Genomic DNA, 16,646 nt, shown 5'->3' on the forward strand with positions numbered 1-16,646 from the left:
GTATTATTGTTTATGTTGGGAGGAGAAAAAAAACCAGACTGGACAATTTATGAAAGAGGTATCATATTCTTTTTATTTTTTTGCAGTTTTTATTGCTGGTTAGACTGAGAATCTAACTGGAAAACCAAAAACCAATATAGATCATTAAAAACAAAAAAGTAAATCAAAATCAACCACAAAAAGATAAGCAAATATTAATCTAATTGGAAATATGAGACCACGATGAGGTCGGTGTATCACTGGCTCCTTATCACAAATGGCTTATAATATATTCTGTAATTCTAAAACAACTGAGGATTTAGAAAAATTTGTGGGTCTTTATTTTGATAAAGGAGCCAGGGATGTCCATAATATCAATTCATTTGTGTTCATCGTTATTAAATCTGTGTTGACACATTCTATTCACCATCTATAGAGTTTTTGGAGTGATGACCCACTGAATTTGGTGTAGTGGAAACATGAAGCACTTGAACTTCGTTGAAGTGTTCTTTGATTCTTCTGGGTGCAATCAAAGAAAAGCCAAAAATAGAGCTTTCAATCATCATCAGAAACTTAGGGTTTTAAAGTGCTATTCCCAAAATAGTGGAGAAAAAAACCCCTCAAGGGAAGAGAAGATGGGAATGAATCAATTGGATACTTGTTAATTTCAATAAAAGGGTGAATCAAATTCTCTTATATGACATCTATCAAATGACACCAAAATCGCTCCATCCGGATAAGTTTTAACAACCCAAATTAACATCAAGAAAGATGACACAAAAATCTTTTACTGCCACTTCTATGGGAAGCATACAAAACATACCAACTCTATCATTTGACAAAGTTTGTTTATGCTTAAAATTGGCGTATGAGTAAGGGATCTTGGGGTCTACTTCTCCACCAAATTTCAAGTCTATTTGACATGCAACGTGGCATAATTAGGTGATCTATTCAGTCAAGTTAATTGAGTGGTCTGTCCAGCCATCCTTTGTCCTTCATTTTATTGGCAAATTTTTAAGATTTTTTATGATAAAGCTACAATTTTTAGTCAGGGTAGGCAATGGTGTACATGGATGATTTCATTTTATATTAGGTCCTACACATATCTTTCTAGAAAAAATTTGAAATTCAGTTAAATATTTGTTTATTATATGGGAAAAAAATTTCACCATTGGCCCAAATATTTGTCATATGGTAGATGGGATATGGCCTAAATTTTGTGAATAGATTGAACCCAAGGTCCTTTATTCACATGTCAAATTCAGCCCAAACAAAGTTTTTCAAATGAGAAAATAGAGTTTCAAAAAAGGGAGAGAGGGATGGGTATGCTAGCGGTATACCAAAGAGAGAGAGAGAGAGAGTGCTAGCATATGGTATACCGCTAGCATACTCAACCTTTTCCCTTCAAAAAATAAAGATAGTGGGAGAATGCAAAGTAATGGTTGGAGTATTGTAGGCATGCATATCCTCTTTATCCAATGGTTGGAATTGCCATATTATCGATCCATTTGGGACAATGAGGAGGAAAATTATCTGCTCCATTTCTTGCCCACTCCATTTCACCAAATGCCTCTAATAGAGGGGGTGGATGCCACCCGGGTAGTGTGATTGGGCAAGGGTAGGGTCGTCATATCCACCACCCTATTTGAGGAACTTGGGAAAATGGAGCTGCCCGGGAAATGGAGCCGATAATGATCCCAATGAGGATGGTTGCTTTGATAATAATATTTACACATAAATTGGTAAATATTACCAAAATATCTCCATCCAAATTTCAAAGCAACTATAACAATAACAACAAAAATAAATGTAGATAGTATCCATATTCCACAAACATAGAGTCTTTCTTGCAATTTTGGGAGGTTCTGAATTCTTTGTCCGTCTTTCAAATTTAATAACAATTTTTTATATTAATTTACTCAAGGACTAGAAATTGGACCTTTGTGAGGTGCATGGATATATATAAGAGGGGCAAGAGATCTCTACACAAGCGTCTGGGCCAATGGGTGAGCATGCCTAAAAGGCGTCATCTCACGGTGCCCTATGAGAGGGCATAGCAAACATCACCAAGTAGAGATATTTTTCCCATACAAGAGGGTTATGATTGCTTGTTATTTTCTTGTTGGTATCTCAGGCAATGGAATTTTGACCATGTGGCATATAATTTGGTGATTTCCAATTGTGTGGAAAAAACGGTCCATATTAGAATAACTGCAAGTAAAATTTTGATGATCCAATTCAATCATATGATCAACTTATAGCATAGAGCTCGTCTCTAGGGATCCCAGCGCAAGGGAGTGCCCAAGGGGCATCCAACAGCTGGATTGTACCACACACATCCCGACGCAAACCTATCCCCACATTGGGATGTGTGCAGGGCTGATGGGTCGCTTGGACTTAGAATGGAGCTTATTTAAAGATCTAATTTAAGTGCACCGGTGCAATCAGTTCTTAATTCTTCCTCTCTTTAACCTGATCAACACAGAATTCTTAGTTTTAGTGCCATCACAGGTTACTTCATATGAATAACTCGGAATGCTTTTATCTTTCAAAAAATGGAACCAAACCCTAACCACATAATCCAACACATTCTCATATGGAAACAAGATCTGCTTCTGAATCAAACTTCAATTACCACTCGCCAATATTCATAGCCTCTCAGACCCTCAAGTTTTTTTACTTCAATATCCCTACTACAGACCATCCAATCATTATTACTAATGGCAGTTTCGATCCTCAATCCAAGGCAGCAGTAATGATATCTAACCATCAATTATGTTGGAGTTGGAAACAATTTTTTCAACTCTCTCTTTGAGATATGATAAATACTCGAAAACGGTATGTGCAAGATCAACAAAAAATACAAAAGAAAACAAACACATATGAAAAAAAAAGGCAAGAGATTTACGTTGTTTGGCAAAATCGCTTATGTCCACAGAGTTATATTCAATTTCCACTATGAATCAAGAGAAGAGAAAATAATACAACTCTTGTAATTTGATACCCAAACTCAAGCACCCATATACACCATTCTCTCATCACAAAGTGATATTCAACTTCCATTATGAATCAAGAGAAGAGAAAATAATACATTCCTTGCAATTTGATATCCAAACTCAAGCACCCATAGACACCCTTCTCTCGTCATGGAGTGATATTCAACTTCCATTATGAATCAAGAGAAGAGAAAATAATACAATTCCTTGCAATTTGATACCCAAACTCAAGCACCTATATACACCCTTCTCTCATCTCCCTTCACCATACATCTTCATCTTGCCTCTTTACTTTGTCCTTGTACACAAGTTACACCCACATTGTACTCTTTGGATCCTCACATTTTGGCTCCTCACTTGGATCAACACAACTCTCCTTATAGACATCTATATCCTTTTATAGGACTTCTTCTCTAACTTCTTGTTGTTCTCTCTCTTTAAAGAAAACCCACTAACTCTCTCTCTTCCTCTACCTTATTGGGCATTCACATTCTCTCTCTTTAGAGAAAATCCATTAATTCTCCCTCCTCTACCTTGTTTAATGTCTCCAACCACCAATCACTTCCACTTTCTTGGAAGACTCAATCTTGTTGAAGATTCCACCTTCTTGAAGACTTCACCTCCTTGAAGACTCTACCTCCTTGAAAAGCTTCATTACTTGAAAAACTCCACCTCTACCACTCTCTTGGAAGACTCAACCTTGTAAGCATCCATTCTCATGGTAGAGAAAACCCACTAAGAAAAGTGTTTGCCAACTCATATGACACTTACACATATGAACTTGGACCCAACATGACCCAAACCAACAAATTCTTTACCTTCTCCATTAGTTCATCTAGACCAGTGAATCAAACTTTCAACCAATCTAGATAAAAGCCATCAAACCCAACAAATTCATCTCTAAACATCTAAACTTTGGATTTATAAATTGTGCTTAAGAAGCCGAGGTTCGAGTACTTCATAGACCTCTCTATGGAGTATTTTTGGTCGATTTTTCAACAGTAGAATTCTAGACAAATTCAGAGGAATTGAAAATTTGACTAATGCATTAGGACTACCCCTAGTCATGGGAATTCTTCACATATTTATATGATTTCAAATATCCTTGTAAGCTGGCAAACTCTATTTTAGTTATAAAAAATGATAGATCTATAATTAGCATAGCCCATAAACTTGCAAGTAGGACTAGTAACTTAAGGGAGGCCGTTTGGCAACTCTTTCGCAGAACAGTTCTTCTGTTCTTTTGCTAATGTGCGAGCAGAACAGTTTCAGCACGTAAACAGAAGAAGTTTCAGCACATAAACATAAGAAGATGATTATGCCAAAAAAAACAGCATTCTCAAAACAAGATCGTTACCAAACGGCGTCTAAATGAAACTTTTGTTCATGACCTTCTAGATACATTGTTCTGTTGTTTTCTGATAAATTTGTTTTCTATAAAAAAATAGCACCTTATTACATTTGGTGTTGTCAGATTAGACTGAGAATCGGCAGAACACCGAGAGGCCCATGACCCTTTCTGTTTTTGTTTCCCTCTCTGTTGTTGGACAGAATGTGTTTCTTTAGCGAGGTTTGTTTTTCGCATTACAATCCATAGCCTCAACAACGAGAATGATCGAAGATTTGAACAAGGCGAGAGTTTCTTTGGTAACTTTTCTTTAATGGTTAATGGTTTGTCTTTAAAATTCCTGTTTCAGGGCCAATGTACTAAACTACATTTGCTATTTTGCTTTAAAGAACTGAAGTCTGTGTAGTTTCTTCTTTAATAAGAACCCTTTCTTTCCTCTTTGGATATAGATAAACGAAGACATGTTTTTTTGTATAACATTTTCGTACCTTCTTTGTTTCCCTATTTGGCGGTTTTGCCCTTTACAATCTACAGATGATTAGTGATTGACATACCTGTTAATCTGTGAGGACTTTGAGAAGCGTGCATGTGGGTTCTGTTGCGTTCGATACCAACCCCATATTTCATTTTTGAATTAGTCTTTGTAACCAATATATGGATTTTGCTACTCAAAGGAATCATGGTAGGATTGATTGATATTCATCTGTTCTGGTTTACAGTTTAGTTTCTCTAGATAACCATTTTGTTCTGCTTCGGGATCTTCCAACCATATTTGGAAGAAACAGTTTCTGTGACAGTAGTACAAAGAGGACTAATTTGGAGAGACAAGTTGAGTAAAGACCCGATGAACTCAGTTATTTCAGTTGAGATAAGCCCACGCAGAACACTCGGGCTAGTATTTATAGTTACCAGTAAAAGGATTTTTTTTTTTTGTGAATTTCAATTATTTTTTGTGGAAATTTTGGTAAATGGCTGTAAATCATGTAGAATGGTGAAACAGGACTTGGGTTTACTCGAAGGCTTAGTTGAGTTTAGTTTAATTTGTTCGGCAATTTCTTTTCCAATTAGAGCTCATTTGCTTCCACAACTTTACAGGGAGGAGGCAATTGCTGCAGGCTTGTCTAGTTTGGGCTGTCTCTTTGACCAGTTTCTGTTCTATTTTTTCTTTCAACTCTTTTGGAATATTCATATCCAGATGGATTTCAAAAGTAGAGCTTAGAAACAGAAGGTGCACTCACCAGTTACCTCATTTGGATTTATTGGTTTAGGTTTTTGGAGAATGTGTTGAATTTGAGGATAGTGAAACTAATGTTTGAGATGAAACAAAGTAAGATGGTGGCTCTCCAGGAACAGAATATCGCGGAAAAGTTGGTGGTCAGCCTCGATTATGTTAGTGCCAGGGACAAATTACTCAAAGCCCAAGAGCTTTTCCCCAAACTAGACAACATTGATTTGATGTTAATCGTCTGTGACATACTATGTGCTGCGAGCATGAAGTTTCCTGGGATCGGAGTCGACTGCTATTGGGTTCTTCAGCTCCTTCCGTCTGCTAGTGCCTCTGATGTAAAAGCGCGGTATCACAAGCTTATGAACATGCTACAACCCATCAAAAACAAGTTCCCTGGCACTGAATTGGCTCTTAGATTCATACGGGAAGCATACTTTGTGCTTTCAGATCGAGGCAATCGTTCTGCATTTGACTTATATAGGCAAGCAAGTTGGACAGGAATTGGGACAGCTTCCAATCAGGGAACCTCGAATAAGGAATCTTTCCCTGCTGCACGAATCTCTTCTGGATCTAATATGGTTTCCACCAGTGATATTTCAAGATCAATGCTTTTGAAGAGCATGAAGGGTATGGAATCTAATACACTAACTAGCGGAAAGACAAATCAGCAACAAGGAGAGGTTGATCTGCAGAAAGGAACTGTTCCAGCTCATATGAACTTTATTACCAGCAGAGTAATAGATAGACATAATGAAAGTTTAAGTTCTCCATTGACAACGCATTCTGTCAGTTCGTTGAGAAATCTGTCGCGGCCTTCAAAAGATGTTGAAAGAAAAGGGCCTAACTTTGTTTTTTATGACTTTGAAAACAATAGAAAGACTGATGTCTTTGAAGTTGGCCAGATTTGGGCTGCTCAATATCAAGCGGATGTTCCTCATTGCTATGCCCAGATTAATATCAACTTAAAGTCTGAAATTAGTGTCACATGGCTGAAGCCAATTCCTGTTACTGCAGATGAAAGGAGATGGTGTGAGGCTGCCTTGCCTGTGGCCTGTGGCTCGTTTTATCTTGATCCAGATATGAGTGAAAAAAGAATCACTGGCCTGTTTCAGTTGTCCCATATGTGCTCTTGGACTCATGGTATCACGGAGGAACAATTTGAGATCTACCCCAAGAAAGGCGAGGTTTGGGCAATATATAAGGACTGGGACCTAGCTGAATGGTCTTTAAACCCCAAAACAGCAGAAGGATGTAAATTTGAGATGGTGGAACTCCTCACAGATTATTCGAAGTATGTGGGTGCCTTTGTTGTGTGTTTGGATAAGATTGAGGGATTCAGAAGTGCCTACCAGAGGTGCACAAACAGGGATGACCAGTTCTTTTGTATCACACCGGACAATTTATATATATTTTCCCACAAAATCCCAACATTTAGGTTTATGGGTGGAGAGATGCAAGGGGTTGTCGCAGGTATGCTTGAACTAGATCCATTGGCCTTGCCTGATGACATTGCCCAAGATGATGCCAACCGTGACCTCCTGATTAAAGAAGGTCCTAGGAATTTGTCTAGCTTCACCCACAATCCCCAGTGCTTTCCATCCATGACAACATATCCAGAAAACCAGTGCCTGAATTCCACTTGGTCACAAAATGATTTTCTCTCAGGTCAGATATGGGCTGTATACAGTGGTACAGATCTCATGCCTCGGTGTTACACCCGAATAAATAGTGTGGTTTCTGTGAGCCAAGTATGTGTTACAATCTTGGAACCTGAACCAATTCTTGACAACGAGATTCACTGGCATAAAGAAAATCTACCAATTGTGGCTGGGATATTTAAAGTTAGCAGAACAACTATGAACATAGAAATGTCACAGTTCTCCCATTTAGTCAGCTGCCAACAAAGCATAAATAAAACTTTGTACATGATCTACCCAATGAAAGGTGAGTTTTGGGCAATGTACAAAAACTATAACAGCAAATGGAAGCAGTCTGATTATAACGATTACGAGTGTCAGATTGTTGAAATCCTTTCAGATTTCTGTGAAGGAAGCTTCATTTTAATAGCCAAGTTGTTGGAGGTAAAGGGTTGCCTAACTTTCTTTCAAAGGCAACATGTTGATGGGTTTGAGTTGACTCGCACAGTTTCAAAAACAGATATGCTTGCTTTCTCTCACAGGATTCCAGCTTTCATTGTGCCTGGAGTTGGTCGATACGGAATTCCTGAAGGTTCTTGGCATCTGGGAGCTGATGCATTGCCACCCAAACGTGGCACATAAGGGTTGTTGATCCCAATTGGCACTATACAGTCTCAGTTACATTTTGAGAAAAGAGAAAAGGAAGAAAAAGTTGTGGTTTGTAGTTGGGAACAATTGTATCTATGCTTACAATGTAATACTATTTGTAAATTGAAAGAAGAAAAGAAATGATAGGACTGTCTTTTGTGCTACTCCTGCAACAAAATTGTTATTCATTTTTATTTGCAAATCTGAATACTGTGGCCTTTGAAACTGTTCCCTCTCATTTCAATTATTTGATTCACACTCTGCCTAAATATTTTTGTTGGTTGCACTTGGTTGGCTGCTATGCAGTCATTTGTTGCTTACTTTAGTTTGGGCCTGTTTTCAATCCTTAACATAATTGGTACTCTTTAATTCTCTAAGAGCAGCACGTTAGTGAGTAATGAGGGAAGGAGGAGATGGGACTTTAATAGTTCAAGTTATTTTGATCTAATCATTCTCTCTAAAGGGTTGAACCTTTGTCCATTGTGTGACCAAGTACTCATTGTTTTTTAGTTAGAGAAATGATATAATTGTGTTATATACTCTCCTCTTTGTTTTGACTATTGATTACTGTTAAATGTATACCATGAGGGGGAGTCTCTTTCCTTGTTATGTCGATATTAGTTTAGTAGAGTCTTATAGTCTTTGTCTTTGGTTCTATTTGTAATTGACAGTTTGACACTAAGTAAGACTCTATTATTATGTTGATATAAGTTATTGGCCTAGGCCATGATAGGATTTATTCTGAATCTTACTTTGGCGCTAGGGTTCTCCTTCTCTCCTTCTATCATGACTTCTCTCTCTTTTCTCTTCTTCTTCCTTCTCTTTTTCTCATCTTAAAGCTTTGTAAGAACTGGTTATTGATTTTTCTGCTGCCACAATTACCACATCTATTGGCGTAGCATGTTTTTCCAGTATGAAAGGCTGTAGAAGTCAGTTATTGACTCTTCACTCATGATTTCTTGTGGGCTAGACATACTGGTCATGATAGCATCCTGTGATAGAAGTTCACCAAACAGTTTCTTAGGAGTGTCTCGATTCACTGTTGTAGAAGATGAGTCATGCAGCTATGCCTTTTTGTGATTATTGTTGAATTGGTGCTTAAGATTCTGGGATATTTCTACGTATAATGATTTTTTTTTCCATACTATAATGAATTTGAATAGCAAAAACAAACATGGAATACTTCTGAAAGTTGTACAGATTCCTGGAGTTCTGAATTCTATTGTAAATAAAGAATATTATATCTTCTTAATATCGGGGATGGCAAGATCCTCAACCTTTTCATTTGTTTTTACTGCTTGATTGCCAGTTTTTCTACTTGCATATTTTCTTATTTCCCTTTCTGAACTTGAAACAATATGTTTGGGTCCACTCCTATTTGAGTTTTTGATCAGGATGGGAATTAGCTAGAGATGAACAGTTCAGAGTAAAAATCACAAGGTTGCGTCATTTTTTAATACTGATTTAGTTCTTCTGCTCTTTTCCAGATATCCTTGGATGACATTGAAAGTTTACTGGCACTAACAGACAAGGACTACAATTCAGAAGCATATGCTGTCTGTCATGGTCTGTACTTTGATAGATGTAAAGTATGTGGCATGCGAAGTCAACATGGAAAGACCTGAACTTATCAGGTATGTCATAATCCCTTATGTGTTCCCCGTTTGTGCATGTGCAGATATTATTCCCAAGTAAGTAGGAATGTGGGATAATGCTTTGCTGAGTTGAGTTGAATATTGTGTAAGATCTTTTCTTGTTGACTTGAGTTGAATTTGGCGTAAGATATTTTCTTGCTTGCTCCTGCATATGAAATGAGTCTTCTGAGATGATGAATAATTCGGAGTCTTGAAGCAACTATAGAGAGAATAATATCAAAGATGTGGACCCTCTTTTACAAGTCATGTTCATCTTTAATCAAAATGTACTTTATTATGTTGTTTATAATCTGAGATTGCGTACTGAGATGCTAATATTGCATAGATTCTTGTGGGACTATTGGCACTGTTAAATTATATGATTTTGTTGAGATTTTCTTTCCCTGTTTCTGATGTTCATATTTTGCCTTGTATGATTGGGATCATTGGAAGATTCCTTTTGAAACGGGCCAAGTGTTGAAGGATTACCGAGATGTTTGCATATATATCCTAAGTGTTCCCAATGCAGTCAGTCTTTTTTTGGTTACTTGTGAAATAGAATGCCTCTAATTCTGCTTTCTGTCCCATGATTTTCATGGAAAATAGATTCATGTCCTCAAAAAGATTTACTCCCATTGAAGTGGGCATATGCCATCTTGGTTACATAAGTAAAAGTTTCATATATACTTCTCTATGTTTTCTCTTCAGCTCAGAATTCATTGGGATTTCAGCTTATGCATGCATTTGGACTGACACAAATCAAGAGTGAATGAAAGGAAGGTATGAACCTGATTTTTTTTTTTTTTGCTTTTTCATAAGTGAATGCCGAAGAAAAGAACAGAGCACACAACCCCACATCAATAGTCTGTGTCAATCCAAACCTTTTCTGTTTCGTAAGTGAATACCGAAGAAGACAAAGAACAGACAACTCCACATCAATAGTCTGTTCAATATGAACCTCAATTTTCACTAATAAAACAGAGTAAATACAGGTCTTGCAATCAGTTAGCCTAGATGTCATCCTATGCCTCCATTGGCTAGCTCATTTACCAGTGATTGGCTAGACCTTGGTCCAAATAAATGAGATGTTCCTAGCCTCTTGTTTAATTTTGGAAATCCTTCAATCACAACCCACAGAAACCCTAATCGTATCCTCTTCTTCGTCTGGCCTCTTGTGTTTGTTTTGGCCCAAGTCTCCATCAGGGTTTCAAGAAATCAGTGATTCGGATCGGGAATTGGCCGATTCGTATTGGAATTGACTGGGACCGATCCTGATTCCTGCCGATTCAGATCAGAATATTCACGTCAAGATTCCCTTGAAGGCGAGTTTTCAGATCAAATGGCTGGTTCTAGGGTTCTTGGGACCAATTCCGTCACCCATTTCTAGTTTTTAAACCCTGGTCTCCATGGTCTGATTGAAACCTAGAACCCCTTTGCAAGCTCAACTTTCTCCCCTCATGTCGCCAATGCCAAATCGACATGCTTGTCTGCATTGCTGTTGTTCTCCAATGCTACATTTGGATGCAAGGATTTGGAAATGCCCGACCAATGTGACCCCCAAGGCTTCCCTCAAACTCTGGGCGTTCTTTACATATGCTATGCATCCAAGAATTATAGCTGGCATATACAGGTAGGTAACGGTGTTATGGTGCCTCCTAATTATTTATAGGGAAAAAGTTTTCTGAGCCAATTGCGGAGGGTACAATAGCATCCTCTCTCTCCCCTCTTCACGGAGAGAAGTGTATGTAGTGGAACAAGGGGTGGATCAAGTTTTGGGGTGATGTGAGGAGAGGATTCCCTCAATGGTTGGTTTCCAGAACCATGTTCTATCAGGCCAATAAGGAGGCTTAGGTGAACGACTATTTTGAATGGTGTGAGTTGATGAAGAGTTTGGCTTTTGCAAATGTGAGTGAACCTGAATGATTGGAGCTGGCTTTAATGGTGGAAATGTGGCTAAGCCAGATGAATTTGTTTCTTGAGAAGGGAATGATGTAACACTCTGGAAATTGAATTGGAAGCTACCTTTACTACAAACTCATATAGAACTCTACTCTGCTAACTCGAATAGAACTCATTGTATGGACAGCAGTGATAGATAAAATTTTAGCTGTTGATCACATGATTTAGTAGGATTGGAACCTGCAATTCACTGTACAAGCATGAATCTGTCAACATTTTACTCTTACAATTTAGTTTTACAAAGGGTTTTGGGGTCAAGTTCTCTGCTGCTGGTTGGCGTGCATTGGCCGGTTGACATGCATTGGCCCATCGCCACATCTGTGATGATGAGCTACAGCAATACCAATAGTGATATTTGGGAAAAAGAACTCTAACCAGTCACATGGTTCCTGTGCTCAGATACAGGAGTGTGTGAAAAGATCATGCAGCCCACATTAGAATCGAAAATCTCATCCAAACCAATGTCTGTATGCATTCTCATTGGCCCCCACGCTGATGCAGGGGCTATACGATTGGATAGTGTTCTCTTGCCCTAATGATTTTGTACGACAGATAAGAAGAATTGACTTGGCGAGTCCCATTATCCTATTTACTGAAACTAGTGACTAGCATTTGCTTGCAGGAAACATTTTTAGCCATCTCTTTTGTTGTGACTTGCATGTTACCTGCTCACTAGGGCAATGCAATGGCTGCTGCTCTTATAATTATCTTCACTGCAATCTCATTTGTAGTGATTTGTGTGTCCCTTTGCATGTGTGAACTAGAGATGTATATATAGTTATGGGAGGAGAAGACCAGCCATAGAGTCAAACCCTAAGTGAGAAGCTTTGATTTCTAATTTTTATATCCAAAATGCCCCTAGGCTTACCTTTTCAATTACCATAATGCTCCTACACAAGAGGTGAGAGTTTAAAAAATACAATTGTTCTTTTTTAGTAATAAAAAGGGAGAGGGATCTATAAGCTGCTTGCTTATATTGGCATCTTACATGCCAAGCAAATAGCGGGTAATGAAACAATATATTTAATGGGGAGAACGGAGACCCACACATTTAATGAGTAGAGAGAGGGGAGAGATTGTGAGAGGGAAGAACACACTGGCTTCCCTAATACAAATCAAGACTAACTTTGCAAAAAGATATGAAAATAATTTGTAAGTTTTCATTACAAAGATCAAATATCTCAGTTGTGTGTGTGTGTGTTGGGAGGAAGAAGGTCTGGTTACACAAGTCAAAGAAGTAAATGGACAGTCAAAAATCTGAATTTGATTCGCATCCGTATCTGATGTGTGTGTGTGTGACTAAAACATGGATTGATAGTGAATCGTATCTGTTGGGGGGGAGGAAGGTCTGGATTACACAAGTTAGAGATGTAATCAAAAATCCGAATTTGATTTGCATCCATAGCCGTGTACATCCCTATTTGCATCCCTTTTTTGTTTTTTGGTGAGACTATTTGTATCCCTATTTATATTTAAAAGGGGGAGGGGGGAATTTGAGATATATCAATCTCAAAAATAATCCTAAAGGCTTAAAGCCATATATAATAATTAATATATAATTATACAAAATCAGGGTTGGGCTGGGCTGGGCTCAACCCAAGCCTTCATTATAGGCACAACCTGGCCTTGGGCCTGAAAATTTCAGCCTATTCCCATCCTGCGGAGTGAAAAATCCAACCCAAACCCATCCTATGGACTGAAAAGCCCAACCCAGGCTCAAGGCGGGCTAGGGCAGGCTCGGGTTCACAAGACCATCCACCCTATGTTTTGTTTTCTACAAGATACCAAGGGTGTTGAAACTTCATCTGTAAGTTGGGAAAAACTTTAAGCATCTTGTCTTATGAACAAAGATTTTTATAAATATAATTTGAGCTTCCGTCGTTCAAAGGCATTCTTATTGCGAGACGCCACCAAAGCGTCTCCTATGACGATGCCTCTGCCAAGAAGAACATAACCCCGAATCACCCGTCCCGGGTAAACCTAATCAGCACACCAACACACAAGAATGTGGTGGAATAACACGAAAAGAGCTATCCCTCTTTTGACTGTAAGTTATTAGTTCTTCCAAATTCCATCATCTTCTCTTTTTTCGTTTGGCAAGAAAATTCCATCATCTTCTCATGCCATAAGAAAAGCAAACACATAACAAATAAAATAAGAAGAGTGTTAGCCATATATAGATGCGACACCTTTTAATTCCTTTTAGTAATCATGATTAATTAAGTTAAAACAGGTGTCTTTGATTAAACGCATGGGCGGCTTTTCAACCACACACCTGGTACGGGCTGTACGGGTGTGGAGTATTTCTCTTTTCTTTTGGTTAAAACTTAAAAGGCTTATATATAAATACTCAAATTATGTAGTTAATCAAATTAATTAATAAGAGAACAAAACATATGAGACAACTACTACTCCATGGCCACCGTAAAAGTAAGAATTAATTGTGTACCAACCAAGTGCGTTATGACAAGGAGACATTGCATATGGTTCTCCTTCTCCACCCTTCCAAATATGATATATATGCACCTCCCCATCATACTGACTTCCTCTAAAGAGAGAGTAGTTTTAGTGTATGGTATTGGATCGGGTTGGATCACCTTTAAAATGATACGATACTGATACGGTATCGATACAGATCGGTCGTATCAGACAAGCTTACACCTGGTTTTCCTTAAAAAAAAATTGGATTTTTTTTATTTATTTTACCTCTTGTTCGTACCTTTTCTTTGATACGAAATCGATCAGGTATCAATATCAGTCACCTTCAAAACCGTACAGTATAGGCCATATCGGGTGATCCGATACCGATACATCAAAACCATGAGAGAGAGTACATTAATCCATGCTTTCTTGGTTTAGCTAAACAAGGATTGATTTCCTATGTATACATGTCACATCTTATAAATCTAGCCAAAAATCCAAGTGGGTTGGAGTACTATATTACCCACATTGTGACATGGTCATAGGTTCATATATAGCCTGAAAGTAAAGACAGATTTCACTGAAATTAGGGTTGTGAATCCAGTTTGTATGGAATTTACTTTTTGAGTATTAATGTTTCCCTTCACTCAAGGTGATCAATATCAATACTTGTTAACCCAAGGTTTCAAAAACCGGACTGGACCGGCCAGTTGAAATTGGTTTAATTCAGAACCAGCCACCTAAATGGTTCCCCCTTTTAAAGTGATTCTCTCCTAAACAGAAAAACCAGAACCTCTGGTCCATTTTTTTTAAAGTCTGGTTTAACCTTGAATTAGTAATGAAAATGGGCTGGGCTTGCTTCAGGTTAATTATTGTTGAAAACATGAACTCATTAATTAAAGGACTTAAAGCATTTAAAGCCTTCTCTACTATTTTCTACTATTTGTATTACATCTTATTAAATTTCTCCTTCCACAGCCCAACCTGGCCTGGTTCATGCTCCACCCTGCCGGCCTGCCCAGGCCTATGGAATTGTTAAAAATGTACCAGTCAGGATTTGAACCAGATTTGAATTGGCAAACCTTAGACCTGGATCATTTGAGAACCTGGTTCGATTGTGTTTGGACTGGAAGGAATCTAACCTCAATGTTTTGATAGATTTATTAGAGGAAAGGGACTGGGATAAGTGCGGTATATGATACCAACCAAAGGTCCTGACTCCTCTACACCCCAATCTCAACCCCCCCCCCCCCTTCCCAAAAAAAAACAAAGCATGGCAAGGCAGATATATCATGCTGGGAGGCCAGCTACGCTGCATGTATGGGCAGTGCTCAACATATTTCGTTTTATTTTATTTTTCTTCTTTTGAATAACAAATATAGTCAATAAAGCCCAAGGACTAAAAGGAGCCCACTCAAGGGGGGAAGGAGGGGGAGGGGGGAAACTGCACGGCGGCCCAAAATGAGGACCAGCCTTGGGGGATTACATTTAACAAGGAAACCTGAAGGCTCCAAGCGAAAACAATATGATGGTTCTCACTCATGTCAAGGACAGAGGGCAAACAAGAACCAAGCTTGCCCCTAATCACAAAAGTAATTGTCCAATATCTGTTGATGTGTTTTGAACTTATCCGTCCATCTTCGGAGGTTTCTCTCATACCACACATGATACACCGAGACATTGAAAGCGAACTTACCCACATGATCACAGCAAGACTTCCAAAAAAAAAAAAAAGATTATCCAACTCCATTCCTGATTAAAATCAAAGATAGATCTTTGACGCAACCAACACTTTCTAAGAATAACCACCCAAATAGAGCGAGGATAAGAACAGTTGCTCCCACCAATTCCACCTCATTCCAGCATAGAATACAAGAAGTGGAGAAGAAAATTGACATAGCATGGAACAACGTAATCGTAGGCAAAGCATGAGAGAGAGCACGCCAAGTAATAAAACTATGCTTTAACCAAACTATCGAGACCTAAGGGGACCACAGGATGGCGAAAGAAAATCAGCTCCCAATCCTATTTAATTTTTAACACCAAAATGATAGTTAATTTGGGTGATTAGAAGTATATCTGTCTTAAGATCAAGAGAAGATTAGATAACCCCCATGCAAAGATGGAATGAATAAACCTACAAAAAATGTATCTAACTATTAAAAAATTCTAAGTGAACTTTTATGAAGTGTCATACCAATTTCATGTTTCCGTATTTCACCTTCTAACACTAGACTATTAACTATATTCTTAAACCTAAAATATGAAAGAATTAAGTCCAACCTAGGATGATGGAGATTCAAATCTATTTCTTGTTCATTCTCTTCCTCTTACCTTCTTTGTTAGTTACTCTTTTGTTTCTATACTGCCCAAATGATGGTGGTTTTTTATTCTAGGGTAGAGTTTGACTTTTGTTGGGCAAGGTCTTATTCCCTATTGGTTGATGGGTCTTGTAGTTTCTATGCACTCGAGTCAAGTCAAAATATCATCAAACCTGGTCAAGAGTCTTGATGACTCACCTAGGCTTAGTAATGTCTAGATTCAGTCCTCGTCAATCTGATTTTTCCCTTGATGCACCGTGTTTCACTCTTTTCTCCAAAAAGTTGAATTCCTGACGAAAAATTTACCAAAAATTAAGGAAAAAAGAAATCCTGACAAAAAATTTACCAAAAAAAAAAAACAAAATCCTGACGATAGTCTTGAAGAACCTTCCTATACTCTAGACGATACACTTGAAAAATGTAAGAAGGGAGAAAGAATGCTAATCGGTGCTATGCCTTGGTGTGTACCTATGCC

General features: G+C 38.1%; 1 protein-coding gene across 1 annotated transcript; it reads left to right on the plus strand.

The window, feature by feature from the left end:
* The first annotated feature begins 5,346 nt into the window (after positions 1-5,346).
* LOC122644664 lies at positions 5,347-8,096 on the plus strand. Its single transcript, XM_043838053.1, has one exon. The coding sequence runs from the start codon at positions 5,632-5,634 to the stop codon at positions 7,828-7,830; it is 2,199 nt and encodes a 732-aa protein (XP_043693988.1). The 5' UTR covers positions 5,347-5,631; the 3' UTR covers positions 7,831-8,096.
* The last annotated feature ends 8,550 nt before the right edge of the window (positions 8,097-16,646 follow it).

This window comes from Telopea speciosissima, chromosome 11 (assembly GCF_018873765.1).
Source record: "Telopea speciosissima isolate NSW1024214 ecotype Mountain lineage chromosome 11, Tspe_v1, whole genome shotgun sequence".
Lineage (NCBI taxonomy): Eukaryota > Viridiplantae > Streptophyta > Magnoliopsida > Proteales > Proteaceae > Telopea > Telopea speciosissima.

Excerpts from the sequence above, each read along its gene's own strand:
- LOC122644664 (XM_043838053.1), top strand. The coding sequence starts at position 5,632 with ATGTTTGAGATGAAACAAAGTAAGATGGTGGCTCTCCAGGAACAGAAT.